At 40.6% G+C, this 17405-nt stretch overlaps 1 protein-coding gene across 6 annotated transcripts in view; it reads right to left on the bottom strand.

Moving 5' to 3' along the window:
* Positions 1-17063, bottom strand: part of FAR1 (fatty acyl-CoA reductase 1) — a 65584-nt gene extending 48521 nt beyond the window's left edge. Inside the window, exons 1-2 of one of the 6 annotated variants that reach the window (XM_020286558.2) lie at positions 16641-16742; positions 14790-14878 (exon numbers count right to left, since the gene is read on the bottom strand). Coding sequence is in view for 4 of the 6 variants with exons in the window: in XM_012780726.2 (XP_012636180.1) it covers positions 16641-16792 (152 nt within the window). In the remaining 2 variants the exon portion in view is untranslated. Of the gene's footprint in view, positions 1-14789; positions 14879-16299; positions 16374-16640 lie in introns of those variants that run through there. The other 5 variants (XM_020286560.2, XM_012780726.2, XM_012780729.2 and 2 more) reach the window with 5 other exon arrangements.
* Between the last annotated feature and the right edge of the window lie 342 nt (positions 17064-17405).

The following is a 17405-nucleotide window of genomic DNA, read 5'->3' on the forward strand; positions in this document are numbered from 1 at the left end:
TGTTTGAGAGAATTTAGTTCTCATTTATCCCCTCTGGATTAGAAGATGCTGATTCTCAGTTGAGAATTTGGTTCTCATTTGTTGTTCCCATTTGTTCAGCAGTGGCATTTTGTGTTGGGGATTTCCTGTATTGTCTGTTTGTTTGTAAAGTTTTATTGCAACACAGGAAAAGTTCCATCTAAAAGTCCCTTAGGAAAACAATGGTTGGCTGGATGGTTAACTTATAGCTGTGAATCTACATGTAAGGAAAACGGTTTTATCATAATCCAATGTACCCACTGGAGTGTAAGGAAAAGTGGCTATTAAAATGCAACCTTAAATTGTACTGTCTTATAACCAAAATTATTTTGTCAAAAGTCAGGTAAATGGGACAAGGTCCCATATGTGTTGGGTTATTGGGTAGAAAATGTTCGATTCCTTTGATTCAAGGTTGGACATTTCATACTTAATGACCTAGTACAAGGTTAAAGGTCTGGGATAAAGTTAAAGGTTTAAACAGTTGAATTTCCCCTGCAAAAGGAGGAATCAGTGGGCATAGCCCACTGCCATGTGGTGATGGGGCTTGGAGGAGAGAGCCTGTTGCCCCCAACCCCATGTGCAGTACAGACTACATCATACATAGTACTATACCAGATACAGTACTGTAATCAAGTCTATACCGGCTCTATGTGTATGCATCTTTCTGCACCACTATTACATACACCCAATAACTGACAAACGGTATTTGTAAGGACTCTTAGTTCCATGTTTTAGCTGCTATAAATTTATTTAGGGAAACTTAGCAATGAATCTGAAAGTGTCAAAATGAGTCTCTAACCAGTCAATCCAGCTGCTTTTAAATATCCAACACCTACAGCTATTCCTGAAAGTCTGGTCCATTTGGTTTCTATTAAAACTGGCTTCTCTGTGCCTTAGGCAAGTACACAAATTCAAAGTGAAACAAATCTAACAATAGAGGCACTGGTGGAGGAGTGAACGGACAAAGAATAAAATATTTCATCTATCTTTTCATTTTTTATTCCCAATCAGATGCAATCACTGTGTTTACCACAGGCATATCCAATGCTGCTTTGTCATTAATTCTTTAATTCTGCTTATCTCATTCTCCTACACCTCTCAACTGGAGGACCACTTGGCAGGAGTACTGAAAAAAATTAAAGCAGCAGATAGAAAGTTAAATGATCTTTTAATATTCCTTTGATCGTATAGTTTAAACAGCAAAAGAAAAACTAACTTCAAATATACTTTAAAAGGGTAAATTAATTACAAGATATTCTAAACCAGAAGTTGGTAAAGGTTTCTGTAAAGGACCAAGTAGTAAACATTTTCTATTTTGTTGGGCCACACAATCTCAGTAGCAACTTTTCAACTCTGCCATTGTACCACAAAAGCAGTCATGGAAAATAAATAAATGAAAGGGTGTGGCTGTCTTCCAATAAAACTTTAAAAAACAGGAAGCCAGTTTGCAGGCCATAGTTTGCCAACTTCTGTTCTAAACAATTATTCCCAATATTCCACAAACACTCAGAAAAATGAAGCATAAATGAGAAAAGCATCAATGGGAAAGCACTATGGTCTAAAAATTCATGTCTATGATTTCACCACTACTAGATTTACTGTACATAGCACTGTAAAATGGGCAGGAAATGCTTGTTTGATATAACGACATCTTCATAAAGCAACAAAATAATGCCAGTCATCAGAAACAGATATGCCAGAGGCTAAAGGCAAAAAGAAGACATGACCTATATCCTTTTTGAGTCAGATGAGTCGATGCCCCTACCCAATGATTTGGGCCTCGAGAACAGAAAGTGGGGAAATGTCAGGTACATAGTGAGAATTCCCAGTCTCCTGGGAAAGAAAGTGGGTGCTCTGCCTTGGTGCTACCTAGAGCAATTGCCCCACCTGGGAAGAAGGACAAGGGCGGGGCACTAGGCCCCAGACTTGATGCTGCCCCACCTTAATCCTGTCCCAAGCTACTGCTGTAACCTGGGAAAGGAGGGAACACCCTACCAATCTATCAATCAGAACTCAGCATGCCAACTGAAAAAGAATGCAGAGGACTCTAGCCCACAGGCCAAGTGGCATAGGTACAACCAGTCTGGAAGATGACTTAGGACAACCTAAGGCTAATCATTAGCTTAAATATATGTTGTGGTTCACCCCACCAAATGGGCTTTCAGAAAGACTCATGGGAGATACGCATATGCAGTAAGACTCAGGTCATATAATTTAATTCCCAGCTGTCCATCCGATTCCATGATGATGTCTGAACCACAGGGAGGTCCTTATCTGGACACTATAGAAGAAAACCCAGACCATAACCAAGGTCTCTTTTGCTACAAGGGTCTGGCCATCACCTATGATGTATATCTTGCTCTGTAAACCTATATCTTGCTTGTGCTCTATAATCCTGTCTTGCTCCCCCTTAATAAATTTCACCTGGTGCTTGCCTTACTTTGGTGTATCTGGTCATTCTTCAGCCAAGGGGCACACGAAGAACTGAGAACACAGAACAAGACTGCCAAACACGACACTCCCACTTCAGTCTCCCCAATAGCTGGGATTACAGGTACAAGCCACCCCCAGCTCAAAAATCTATATTTCTAAAAGGAAATCTCATTAAGATGTTCAGAGATGAGGCTTGGGCAGAATTATTTTAAAGAAAAGGTTACAAGTGAAGAAAAGCACAGAATACAATCATGTCACAGAAACTTTTGCCCACTACTTTGCTGAAAAACGCCTTGATACAATAATCAAAAAACAACATAGAATTTAAAAGTATAGATGGAAAAGTAGTATTGAATGGGAAAGTAGTACTCTGGTTATCACAATTAACATGAGTTAAGAATTTCAAAAGGGCTCAGCTAAGCAATTCTGGCTGAACAGTTCTAGCTCCTGGACTTAGAGCCTCTTCAATTCTCCCAGTGAGGAAGTCTGGGCTTCCTTATATAGCATGGGAACCTCAGGCTAGTCAAATGCTTATAAAGATGCTAATTAGTTAAGATCCACACAAGCTCACATACATGAGATGGGAAATACTGCTGCAGTCACGTTTAGAAAATACAACCTATCACAAAGAGCATCAAGTGAAGTAACTGCTTGTTACTCTAGTCAACCATTAACCCATGTTGGACCTATTTCATGGGACTGGGGTACAACTAAGAGTTGTTCCTTACTACATACTTTTTTAGCCACCCAAAAGTTTTAAAAATATGGCCCCATGGACCTCATACTTTGAAATATTTTGTCTAACCAACAACCTCATTTACTGAATAATAATTTCATGTTTCCATGTTCAATTAACTGTGAACCAATAGATTACCACTTGGAGTTGACACACTCATAGTCAAAAGCAAGACAACTCATTTCATAGTAATTAGACTAAGAGGAAGCCTTTAGGTAAGTACATCCTTTAAGATTTTTCTGATAGACCCCTTCAGGAGGCATATTGGAAATCTAATGGGTAACTCTGAAATCTTTATTTAGTGTTTTGATTAAGACTCAACATAAAACCTCCCCTGAAAGTAAGCTATAAGCAACAAATAAAGAACCAAAATGCAAACTGAGCACACAAGCTATTTACTGTAGTCAAGCTGGTAAGAATAGTGGGCTCTTTTTTCAAAAATTAAGGCTTACCAAGCATTTTTCCACAAACAAAAGAACAGCTCTAGCATCTTGGTTAACATTTCTTTTTTCAATAAAAGATGCTAGTGTCCAACCCTGTTGTAAGTACCCATTGAAAGCAGATATAATGGCCACTCTGTTTGCCTACACAAGCACTGATTTACCAATATTTAACTCTCTGTATTCTATTTTCCTCAAACTTCCCTGAAGTACTTCTTGGCAGTATGGAATCTCAATAGGTTCATTAGTTCTTAGTTCATGACACAACTGTTTTGTACTGATGTTGCTCCATAAGCAAGGCACTTTGACAATTAAAATGCTTCTAGGATCTTATTATCCTGGAAAATTTTAGATACTGAGAAAAACCACTAAGAATTCCTTTGAGTGATATAAAAATCACACACAAAGAAAGACACCTTTAAAAAGCCAAGTTCTACTCCATCAGAGAGGAAATGTCAATTTTTACAGCACTAAAATCTGCTGACCAGAAAACTTAAATTTTTCAATAATATTCATTTTCCCTTGTTTCTATTTCTGTCCTCAAGGCCTATGCCAGTAGGGTAGCTTCTCTACTGTAAAGCCTACAGAAGGGCTGTGTTCTTGTTACATAGCTTGGTAATACTGAATAAATAGGAAGAGGCATCCAAAATAAGAAAAAAGTAAACAGTTCTAACAATTAGTTAAGTTACTGACATGGGGGGGAGAGGGATTAATCCTCTGCTTGCAAAAATACATGTTTAATTCCACTGTAGGGGAAAATAATTTTTTTAAAAATAGTAATTCCCATAAGGAAAACAGGATTCTTTTCCAGATAAACTATTGTGCTATGATCACCCCTTACCTTAAAAAGTTTTCACATTAAAACATAAAATTTTCATCCTAATATATTCAGACTCACAGAGTGAAATGTGTTCCAATACACAAAGTTACACTATTTTAAATGGACTACCAAAGACAGGGCTTTTCAAACTTTTCTAGCACAACACAGGAAATTGAAATATCCTGTTTCGCTTAAAAATTCATGAAAGTTGTACATTTAACTCCATAATCTACCTAAGAATTTATCCCAAAATATTTCACGTTACAGGTAAATGTACCATGTTTACTGAACATTACATGTAAGCTACATAAGTTTACCCAAAAGTTAACTCAGACAAATTATGTATGCTTTATATGTATGCTGTATTTTCTCTCTTCTTCTCTTGTGTCACTTTCTTTCACTGCCTTCTGCCTATATTCTCAAAGATGGACCTAAAAACAGGCTCCTATCTGCCAAGGCAGCATTTGTGGTAAATGGGGCTAGGAAACCTTACACTTTATCCCCAACCAGATTAAAGAAGTAATTAGCATATCAAAGACTACAAAATGTCCTGAGGTAAAGAAACCCATTGAACTGTTTTCAGCCCAGCCCTTCACAAATTTCCCAAAACAACCAGGAAAACAATGCCCCTGAGGAGCTCATGATTACCATATCAACCTTCCAAGGTAATGATTTTCCAAAAATGGGCCAAACCTCCCAATAGACTACAAATGATTTATAAAGCATGACCTTCCTCTGATTCATAGAGCTACTTATGAATAAACTATTAAGCTACTTATCAAAAACTGCAAAAACACACTTTATTAGTATGTACCACAGACTTCAATTTGTATTCAAATAGTAAGTCTGGAGGCTGCAACTGGCAGTATTGCAAGCTCCTACCCCATATGCATATTGAAAACCTGGAATTCTTTAATTTTCAGGAGGGACACTTACCATCAGTAAAGCTGTGCTGTCTTTTGTTGGACATCAGTGTCTATTGTCATTATTCTTGCTTTTTAATTAAAAATTACTGTAGTTTGGCTTCACCATTATCAATTTAGTTTTTAGTTGTTTTATTAAACTGTAGGGAATGCATTGTGCCATTGCATCACTAGGACTTGAGGCCTATGTAACAAAGGGAATGGCCTGAAAAAGAAAAAAAAAAAAAAAAAACACCCTCCACTACTTTTCAAGAACTAAAACCAGCTTCCCTGCCTTAAGCCAGTGGTTGGGACAGGCAAGGTGAGTCTTTGTTATTTGTGCAACAGGAGATGGCGCAGCTCTAACCTGGTAAAGGAAGTCCATGGGTGGAAGTTACTCGATGGGATTGTCTTTAGCATAGGATGAGAATCATCTACTGTGGAACTCATCCTTTAAAAGCTCTGTATTTTTGTTAGGAGGACCATGGCATTTCAGACAGGAGTTTCCATCCTCCTCCTTTGCTGGCAAAATAATAAAATGTCTCTTTCCTTCCTCCTCAAAACACTTGTTCTCTTTCTTATCATTTGGCCTCGTGGACAATGCTGAGCTTTTGCTAACAGTTGTGCGTATTATTTTGGCTGTCTTTTCATTCTGGATCTCAGTATCTGGAGCTAGAAGTCTCTTAACACTACGTTTTTTTAGCATTGTGACTTTTGATAAATTAATTCAGAATTCCCTGAATTTTTATACTGTAATATTTTTACTCTGCCATACCTACACTCCCCGCATCTTTAGCATATAACCCACGAAACAAGGCTTATTGAAGTAGACTTTTTAGGAGCTTAATTCAATTCCACAGTTGGAAACAGATATTGTGAATCCAGAAATTCATGAAACATTTCCCTCATGTTTTTTTTTACACATTTCTGGGTTTGATTCTTGCCTGACAACATTTAGTTGCAAGCTATGTCTATGAACCTGGCAAAGTTTTAATGATAAACTAAGAAAAGATTTTTGAGAAGAGAATTTTTATGGGATTTAGTCCTTTCAGTACATTCCTGTAAGCTATTGCTTCCCACTCAAACAAGACACTGGGGGGATCACTGTATTCAACTTTCAAGAAGTTATTACTGCTGAAATGACTGATCCTGATTCTGAGTTCTTTTACCACACATGGTTAGTGTGGACACAGTGGCTGGGGAGAATACTTCCTCCCACATTAGTGACCCCATGGCTGGGGTGAGGACTCTTAGAATAGTAACTGTGTCAAGCTTTTTAAATCCTGGCCCTTTACCTGGGTTATCCTGTGGCTCAGTAATTTCTACTTTCTAGTAGAATAATAATAATTAATTGTCAAGTTACAAGCATTGGCCTGGCCTGGTGGCTCACGCCTGTAATCCTAGCTCTCTGGGAGGCCGAGGAGGGTGGATTGCTCAAGGTTAGGAGTTCGAAACCAGCCTGAGCAAGAGCGAGACCCTGTCTCTACTATAAATAGAAAGAAATTAATTGGCCAACTAATATATATATAGAAAATATTAGCCGGGCATGGTGGCACATGCCTGTAATCCCAGCTACTAAGGAGGCTGACGCAGTAGGATTGCTCGAGCCCAGGAGTTTGAGGTTGCTGTGAGCTAGGCTGACACCACAGCACTCACTCTAGCCTGGGCAACAAAGTGAGACTCTATCTCAAAAAAAAAAAAAAAAAGTTACAAGCATTTTGGGGGGAAAAGGGACATGGATGGTTCCTAACTGAATTACAAACATTGTACTTGTCTTAAAGTCTACACTAGTTGGAAAACTGTAAGTGTCACCGAAAACTCGGCACCTGTCCTTGAGGCCACATCAGAAGAATGAGAACAAGTATTTTGGGGGACCACAGAATTTTTATTACTTTGCTGGCAAAGGAGGAGGATGAAGACTCCTGTCTGTAATGCCATCATCCTCCTAATAAGCAGAAATTTAGAGCTTTTTAAAGGATGGGGTCTCAGCTTTAGGCAATTGCTATTTAACTACAGGTGTTGATGATTCTGATCCCCCATCTCTGCTGAAGACAACTGCATGACCTCCACCCAGGACCTACCTTTACCCAGTCAGAGCTGGGCCATCTCTTGTTGCACAAATAACAAAAGACTTACCCTCTTCCTCCCAAACACTGACCTGAGGCAGGGATGCAGGTTTTAGTTCTAAAAGCAGTGGAGGATGTTTTAAAGAGACAGAAAATATGTTTACCATTTTTCCAGGTCATTCCTTCTGTTACATATTCCCCACTTTCAATTTTATGCTTCCGTATCTATGAGAGGAGGGGTTACTACTCTGTTACACAACAGACCTAACAAAAATCAGGTAATGAATAACTACACCATTGGGACTGCCATAACCAACTAACCTTGGGCAAGTCAATTAACCTCCCTGGTACCTCTTTAAATTCATGGAAGGAGAGGACATATCACTGTTTAAATCTCTTTTGGCTCTCAGAGTCTATATTTCTATTCCTACATATTAGAATAAGTTGTTTCCCAATAGTACATTAGATACTTGGAAAATTATTAACTCCAACAGGTCACAAGGGTTATCACTTTGAAGTAATTCACTTCATATTCACAGGTCTTAGATTGTCTATACACTGCTCTGCAGGGTCAGATGTCCCATTACCAGCTAAATCACCTGTTCCTATCTCCTGAGGATTCTGCTTACGCTAATAACCATTATTATGATTACATTTAAGTGCAATCCACAAGTTTCTAAAAGCATATATTTCTTCTTTTTTTTTTTTTTTTTGAGTAAAACCATATATTTCTAAGAAACTTACTTAGGGCCATCCCTCAAACGAAGTGGATGATGAATACTTACAATCTTAGGGTTCCACTGAGAATTAATTCTCTGTCAGCTCAAAACACATTCCTAAGCTCCTGCATTACTTCTAGGAGTCGTTTCAACACAGATGTGAACCTCAGAACACTTTAACAGATCCTTTTCCTCCACAGATCTTAACTGCTTGAGGGTAAGCTAAGTCAAAGATGGTTCTTCTTTTACCTCTAAAAAGAGGTATTTATGATTTATTCATTCTGTCATATATTCTAGCTCCTGTTTTTTGTTTTATTTTGTTTTTCGTTTTTTTTAAATATATTTTTAGTTGGCCAATTAATTTGTTTCTATATTTAGTAGAGACGGGGGTCTCACTCTTGCTCAGGCTGGTCTCGAACTGCTGACCTTGAGCGATCCTCCTGGCTCGGCCTCCCAGAGTGCTAGGATTACAGGCGTGAGCCACTGTACCTGGCCCCTGATTTTCTTCTGAAGCATCACAGTAACCCCAACATGTGCAGTAGCTTAGTGGAAGGGGAAGGTAGACACGTATAGATGGAGACTCTTACTGAGACATGTGACCAAACAGGAAGCGACGTAGTAAAGAACTAAACCAAGGCCACTGTAGCTAGAATCATCTCCCTCCTAGGGATCGATCTCATGCCTCCTGCCCCACGAAAGGTCACTCCCCTAACTACCTACCCAACCACACGTGGCCCTGAGGGACCGGTCACACTACTCATGCTCTCTGCCCAAAGCAAGTGGGTGGAATTGCGTCGCATCAAAAGATACATCTAAGTCCTAACCCCTATGACTGTGGTGACCTTGTTTGAAAATAAAGTCTTTCCAGTCAAGGTAAAACAAGGTCTAGTCTACCATAACGGTGTCCCTAGAAAAAGAGGAACATGCCAGGAAAATGCCAGAGGCACAAAGGGTATGACAATGAAGGCAAAGATCGAAATGCTGCACCTGCAAACCAAGGATACCCAGAGCTTCCAGAAGCTGGGAGAGGCAAGGAGGCATCCTCCCTTAGAAGACTCAGAGGGAGCATGGCCTTGCTATCACCTTGATCTTAAGACTTCCAGCCTCTCTAGTTCCTGTTAATTCAGGAGACAGCACCTATTATATAAAGTACTATACACCTATTCCAAAATCTTCAGTGAAGTCACTCCTACATATTTATTAAACTAGCTACTGTTTGTTTTTCCCCAAGAATCCAATTAAGAATTAGTCTAATTTTTGAATTAGGTATTAGGATAATAAGCTTTATAATTTTATCACTCCAAATACTTAAAAAACACTTGTTTGAAAAAGTGAGCAGAACACATAAAAATATAACTGAGTTGAATTTTAGAATTTGCTTTCTGTCTACACATTAAAGAATGAATTATTAAACCAGAACCCACAGACCCCTCAAAGATTTGACTGAGCCAGGAGTCTTAACACTCGGAAATTATATGAAAAATCAAGTGTATACGTATATTTTTCTAAGGAGCTAGCACAATGCTTTGAGGAGATGCTCAGCAAGGTCCATGACCTTATGCAAGAAATTTCTGCATTAAGGAATATACTGTAAGATTTCATTCTCAGTCACAATACTTCAAAAGAATAAAATAAAATAGTATGAATTCCCTAAATCCAAGGATTTCTCATGAATTGTCATGCCAACATTTCTGGCAAGAATTTTATGAAAGAATAATCTAAACTAGATATTTCAAAATAATCTTAAAATTGTCAAATGATTAACACTTATACACAAGGCGTGAGCGCACACACACACAAAGCCATTTAAAATCTCAAAGTGAAAAAAATAAAAAATAAAATAAAATCTCAAAGTGGCTTATACCTGAAAGCTGATGGCACACATTCACAAACATTCTAGCAAGAATGGATCCATTAACACGTGTGGTATTAAGGTATTTAGAAGGCTTTTTAACAAAGTGTGCCATGACAGTGATACATTCACAAAGTACTATGTCCTAATTTGTATTATAGCAATTGGCTTTGTTCAAGTTATGATGTAAGATCTATACTCTGCCAATAACATCTTATAGGGGTCTAAAAGATAGATATAGACTTAGATAAAACTTACTCTACAAAGCCAAAGTTAGATTTTCTAACTACATGCTTTATCCTTGTGATCACCTTCACCTCACGCCCTAAATGTTTTTCTCCCTATCTCCACCTAACTAAATCCTGCTTTCATTCCAAAATAATGTCAGTTCCTACTTAAAAAGAGTTTCTACCACCAATTTCAGCACATCATCCAGTCTTAGGACATTCTGTTTCATGTACATATATACAGTCTCCCCAATTACATTATCCGTACCCGATAGTAGCTTATTAGATCTAATTTATCTTGCCCAGAATAGTACAATGTACAAGTCACCAAATATATTTATATAAACAAATTTTCACCTTACCCAGATTTACCTATCGATTGTGATACTTATGCTATACAGTAATAACTGGTAAAAATGTCTAGGGATTTGCTTCAAAATAAAGACGGAAGTGAGTGGAGGTATAGATGAAGCAAGATTGACCACAAGTTGATAAATGTTAAAGTTGGTGATGTGTATATTATTATTGGCAATTTTCCATAATACCAAGCTTATAGAAGTTTGCCTCTCCTACTTGTAACAGAGAGCTTCTTAAAGACCAGTCCAAGAGTTTTCTTCTTTCACCAGTACGAAGCAGGTGAATTTAACTTTACTAAACACATTTCATTTAGGTAGAACTATCTTTCAATGAAACTTCAACAGTTTTTTTCGTATTTTTAGAGATAGGCTCTCACTCTGTCACCCAAGCTGAAGTAGAGTGGCACCACCATAACTTACTGTAACCTTGAACTCCTGGATTCAAGAGATCTTCCTGCTCAGCCTCCCACGCAACCACCACACCCAGCTAATTTTTTTTTTTCATTTTTTGTAGAGATGGGGTCTTGCTGTGTTGCCCAGACTGGTCTCAAACTCTTGGCCTCAAGCAAACCTCCCTCAGTCTCCCCAAGTGCTGGCCTTCAATACATTTTTGATGGTACTTTATTTAAATGATTTTTTTAAACTCAGATAAAACATTCATTTATTCATTAACTATTTTCTGGGTACCTACTTTCTAAGATATATTGTCTTGATAAATGTAGGATATTAAAAATAATTCATCCTCTCTAATAAAATTAAGAATCTCACCATACCCTCAAGGAACCATGACAAAAAAGGCAGGGAGGAGCCGGGCATGGTGGCTCACACCTGTAATCCTAGCACTCTGGGAGGCTGAGGCGGGCGGATTGCTCAAGGTCAGGAGTTCGAAACCAGCCTGAGCAAGAGCAAGACCCCGTCTCTACTATAAAAATAGAAAGAAATTAATTGGCCAACTAATATATATATATAAAATTAGCTGGGCATAGTGGCGCATGCCTGTAGTCCCAGCTACTTGGGAGACTGAGGCAGAAGGATTGCTTGAGCCCAGGAGTTTGAGGTTGCTGTGAGCTAGGCTGACACCACGGCACTCACTCTAGCCTGGGCAACAAGTGAGACTCTGTCTCCAAAAAAAAAAAAAAAAAAAGGCAGGGAGGGAAGACAGGAAGATGAAGAAAAAAGAAGAGTTAAAAGCAATAATACAATTTTTAAGAAAGGTATCTAAAGCATCCATGTTTTTAATTAGCTTGCTCAAGGCAGACAGACTTAAAAGTTCTCCTCACTCCATTTTACCAATGAGGAGAAGGGAACTAAAGCCCAGAGAAGGGAAGTGACTTGCCTAAAGTTATACATCAAGTTGCTAACAAAACCAAAATTAAAACTAAAATCTGCTTGTTCACAGTTCAACATGAATTTTCTACATCGTAACACTTTTTTCTACAATGTATTGTTAACTAAAGAAAATGAGCTATTATTACTATATCCTTCAATTCTTTATTATATATTTTAAAAGAAAGTAATGAGTAAAAGGGGTGGGCTTTTGAAGCCTATATGCCTAGACCACACCTCACTACCTCAATTCTGAGACATTTAACTTTAAAATATAGTGTCCATTTCACAAACATTTTGAAGTAAATACAGACCCTGCAAAACACATCATTTTAAAAAATACTAAAATATGAAAACATACATCTCTAAAGTAAGAAAAGGTAATATAATTTACCCTGTAAGACACACAATAATCACTATCCTTTATGTAGAGGCAGTGTCACAAAGCACAAACACTGGGAACAATAGTCCCACCTTTTAAGGTAACAAAGTTATTAAATACCTAAGGTTATATGGAATTTTGTAAGTTATTAATATAAGCCAGTCCTTCTTGCTATTTGTCTCATATGTATGAGTTCTGGAGTTAGACAAAACAAGGTTTGAATCTGCCACTTAGCTCTCCAACCTTTAGAGAGTTACTAACTTCTCAGCCTCATTCTTATCTATAAAATAGGATACATACACTAGAGGATTATATGAGAATTACATGTGATAATTTATTTAAGGAATATGGTACAGTACCTAGATGAAATAAGAATCACATTAATGTTGTTTCCTCCCACAATCCCTATGGGCCAAATGAAAGTACACTAAATACTAAATTAATTTACCAGACTCCTCCCTCTCCATTTAGGAGATTGGAGGAAATCTGTACTGATGCTATGGCACATACTACTAGTTTGCTTGGGAATAATTACTTGATAAGAAAAGTTTATTGCCTTGAAACAACAAAGTAAGGGTATAAGGCCAAAAGAAACAGCTAAAAATGACTCAATTCTATGAATGGTTTGCTGTGGGTTTGTTTTTTTTTTTTAACCCTTAAATTCAATTATTAAACCCTAAGAAAACAAATATTCAGGAGAGCTAAGACTGTAGCTCCATGATTCATACATAGTATGTTAGTAACCTGATCTCTCAAATTAAGCAAATGCCATCTTTCAGTATGTGCAGTTTCAGTTTCTATCAGTGACAACCCAATCTTTTCCAAGATAGGATCATGCCTATCAAGGTAGCTCTTATGGAGCAGGTACTGAAATAAGACCACCTTTTCTCATATCTCAAGTTCAGACTAGCCTACTCACATACTCCCTCAACTCATTTCAGTTGAATGGTTATCCTCTCAATTATAAAAATAATACCTGTTTTTTAAAATTTGGAAAAATACAAGAAAGTACAAGCATTTTAAACTACCCATGATCTTTCCAGTCAAAGACTAAAACATAACAAGGGGCCATACCATCACCTTTCCTATGAATTTCTTCTTTTCTTTTTTTTTTGAGACAGTCTTACTTTGTTGCCTGGGCTAAAGTGCCGTGGCATCATCCTAGCTCATAGCAACCTCGAGCTCCTGGGCTCAGGGATTCTCCTGCCTCAGCCTCCCGAGTAGCTGGAACTACAGCATGTGCCACCATGCCCAGCTAATTTTTTCTATATATATTTTTTCAGTTGGCCAATTAATTTCTTTCTATTTTTAGTAGAGATGGGGTCTCGCTCTTGCTCAGGCTGGTTTCAAACTCCTGACCTTGAGCAATCCACCCCCCTCGGCTACCCAGAGTGCTAGGATTACAGGCAGGCATAAGCCACCATGCCTGGCCACTATGAATTTGATCTTAACAGTGATCATACCAAATTTTTAAATTTGTATGGAGTACTTGCCACTAAATACAATTAACTACCAGTCCATATATTAATTCTTTCATTCTAGCTTTCTTGAGGCTAAATTTACATTACTTTTTTCCTTAACTCAATGGTTTTTCAGTAATTGTTGTTCTGAGTCTCTCAGCTACATCTTGTGTTGCTGACCACTTCCTCTTTCTTAAAACTCTATTCATCTCAAGTTTCTCTAAATAGTGTATTCCTCAATATGTACAAAAATCTCTTGAACTAATCCTTTTCTTTCTACACTGGCTTTTTCTATAAACTCCCGACAACCTCTAAATATAGATAAGGCCTGACTTTTTGAGTTTTCTTGTCAATTTTGAATCCCCAGCACTCAGTATAGTGCCTGGTATCAAGCAGATTTTCAATTAACATTTACTGATTTTGGCCATCCTGATCTACCCCTTGCTGGCTTTGTGACCTTGAGCAAATTAAATCTCTCTGAATCTTATCACCCTCATCTATAAAATAAATATAATCAAAAGAATGAAATCAAGGTATCAGCTACAAGAAATTTTTTTAAAAAAAGAAGATGATACTTGGAAAGCCCAAAACAGTATCTGGTACAAAGCACACTCAATAAATTTTGCTATTATTATCAATACAATCTAGTATAGGACTCAAAAATGTTTCTGATTACTATATATGGTTGAGCATCAAATCTACCTCTCAATAACCCAACTTACTTTGACTATATTCTCTTACCATAATTATCAAAAAATGTTTTTGTGCTCTTTCCTTTATTACCTATCTCCAACACATGATCTACTGTTTTAATTCTTCCCCTCTAGCCACCATACAGAATCATCATTTATCAGCTAAGCTGCAACAGGCTTAGTTGATTTCCACACCCCTAAATCCTCATTCAAATCCTCAATTCTCCTTAAAAACCATTTTTAATTTGTCACTCTTGTCCATAATTGCTTATACCATGTCCAAACTACTGGGATGTCATCCTCATGTCTTCTAATAACCCATATCCCAACTCCTAGTTCAGACGATGGCTCAAAACTCACCTCTTCCAGGAAACCTTCCCTGATTAACTCCACACCACTCAGATTACTTCTCTCTCCAAGTCGCCTCAGCACTTAGGTATTCTGTTATACTAAAGGTAAAATGTGATCACAGTGAATAGCATTACCAAGAAATAACTTCCACAAAATTGTTTCTACATCCTAAAGAATGGTCTATTAGTTACAATGCTTTGCTGATCCGGTTAACAAGGAAACATCCTACACAACAAATGCTCCCTTTGGCTTCTGTCCTTGACACTATAACTCTTCCCAATCCTTTTGTCCTGTCCTGAAACAGAAATTATATCTCCCATTTAAATCCACTGGAAATGTAGTAGTGGGCCGCCTTCTTTCCTATTACCTCTTCTCTGCCCCGAAACTCTGCCCACACCTCACAAATAGAAATTCCAAAAGCTTCAAACAGAAAGACAGTGGCAGTGCTACACATGTGTTTCTTTCCTCTGAGTGAAAAGAACTTTGAATCTATTTAGCTACAAAACTCATCCCAAGGCTGAAAAATTTCCCAACAAACATAATACATAATCAAACTCCACTACATCAAAATAGTTGATCCTAAGAATAACAGGATCATACTTACACATGAATTCTCACTTGTGTTACTGTAAAAGATCTTGCATCATTTTTATGCTATATCACACATGCTCAACAAGATAACTGAGAAACTTCCCTGCAGGGCAGATTTTCTGACAGTATCTTCTGATGTTGCTTAAACCAAAACATTCTACTTTTGTTTTTTAATGTAAAGAATTCAGCGATGTCTCACTGCCCTCCTATCAAAAGCAATACTTATACCATTACTTCTGAGAGGGTGAGTTTGTGTGCTGCTGAGGCAAAACAATGAGATGAACTGTCACGGAGGTGGGAGGAGAGATAGGGAATGAAAAGGATGGTCAGCCTCAGAAGTGAGAATTAACAAGTCCAAATGTTTGGCCCTCAATGAGTAGTGAATGAAGCTAGGAATCTGGCTGACTAACCCCTACCTCAGACTTTAGACTCTCCCAGCACTGCCGAAAAGGACAGTTGTTCTTGCTCAACTACTCGTAAGAGTCATAGCCTTTGGCTACCATACATAAATCTACCTCGTTTGTTCCTTGTGTACTTTTCTCTTAACAGGCCACATAACTCCTTCAAACGGTCTCCATTCACACCTCACCTAAAACCACCTCTCAGTCACCTTCCGGTTTCAGTAGGTGCCTCTTACTCCAGATCCACATGTCCCCGTTTGTCCACAGACCTTAACCTTCAGAAATCAAGCTGGTCCTCCCTTCTCTCCCAGGTGATTTCACCCCGACCCCCATCAATGCCTACTTCCAGAAGCCAACCACACTCCCCGGCGCCGCGCCTTCTCCCTTAGCACCCTTTTCTGAGCATCACCCATTTCCCATCACTTTCTTCCTCCCCAGACACGGAATCCTTCAATCACAGGCCTCCTTTTGCTACCACCCTCCATCGAGCACGCGAACCTGCTCCTCCGTTAACCACCCCGCCCCACCTTCGCCACCTCTACGCGGCCTCCCACCCCTGGCTGCGCCCCCGGGCTCCGCGGCTACCAACCAGGCCCCTCCCTCCGTCCCCCTCGCGGTCCCGAGCCCCCAGAGGGCAGCGGCCCGGCCAAGCCGCGCACAGACCACCAGGGCTGTAGCGGGCGCCCCCAGCTCTGGGCAGAACACCGCAAGGGCGGGGGCGGGGGCGGGGGCGAGGGCGGGGGCGGGGCGGCGGGTCGTCGCCCCCGCCTCGGCCCGGCCTGCGGCCCCGGCTCCCGCAGCCGCTGACTCGGCCAGGCGGGGAAGAGCCTGCAGCCTGGCCTCTATCGCCGGCGCCCCCGCCACTCACCTCGATGCAGAGGCTCGGGCCTCGCTCTCCCCCTGGCCGTCCAGCGATGGCTGCGCCGCCGCCGCCGCTGCCGCCGCCGTCGCGCTCTCCTCACTAGCTTTTCCACCGCCCCCGCCGGCTGCTGAAGAGCGGACGAGCAAGGGCACGCCCATTGGCTGAGGCCTGCACTCGCGTCAGCGGCCCCGACCGCACCTCGGGATGTGACTGGCTGGCTTGGCGCCTCTTTTCCACGTCTGCTTCTGATTGGCTCTCTCTTGCACCCTTACCAGGAGGATCGCTCAGCCTCCTCCCCGCTCCACCTTCCCACCCCTCAACCGGGTTTCCATCTAGGCGGGAGGAGGGCGGGAGCGGACGCCAGCGGGACGCGAACGGCCAATGGGGGCGCGGAGAGAGGGCCGGGAGGTGGGCGCTGAGGCCGCCCGCTGGCGGGGGAAAGCTCAGCCAATGGGCGCGCGCCCCACATCCCGGGCCCAGGAGCGCCCCCGCTGGCCGCTCGCGTCCCGCCGGGTCTCGCTGAGGGCCACGCCCGGCTGCGGGTAGCGCGGGAGGGGCGCCGGCTCCAAAGGTGGGGGGCGTGAGGCGAGGCCCGCGCGGGAGCCCGCGAGGCAGCCATTGTGGCGTGCTAGGGCATCTGCCTAGGTGGGGCCCGGGCCCCTCCGGCCATTGCTGGATGTGCCGGATCCGCTTGGAGAACTACCAGCTTGACGGGTCTGATTCGGGTGGGCGAGAGCGGAGCCATGGCTCTATGGGAGCGCCGCGGGGTGC

Source organism: Microcebus murinus, chromosome 4 (genome assembly GCF_040939455.1).
Source record: "Microcebus murinus isolate Inina chromosome 4, M.murinus_Inina_mat1.0, whole genome shotgun sequence".
NCBI classification, from domain to species: Eukaryota; Metazoa; Chordata; class Mammalia; order Primates; family Cheirogaleidae; genus Microcebus; species Microcebus murinus.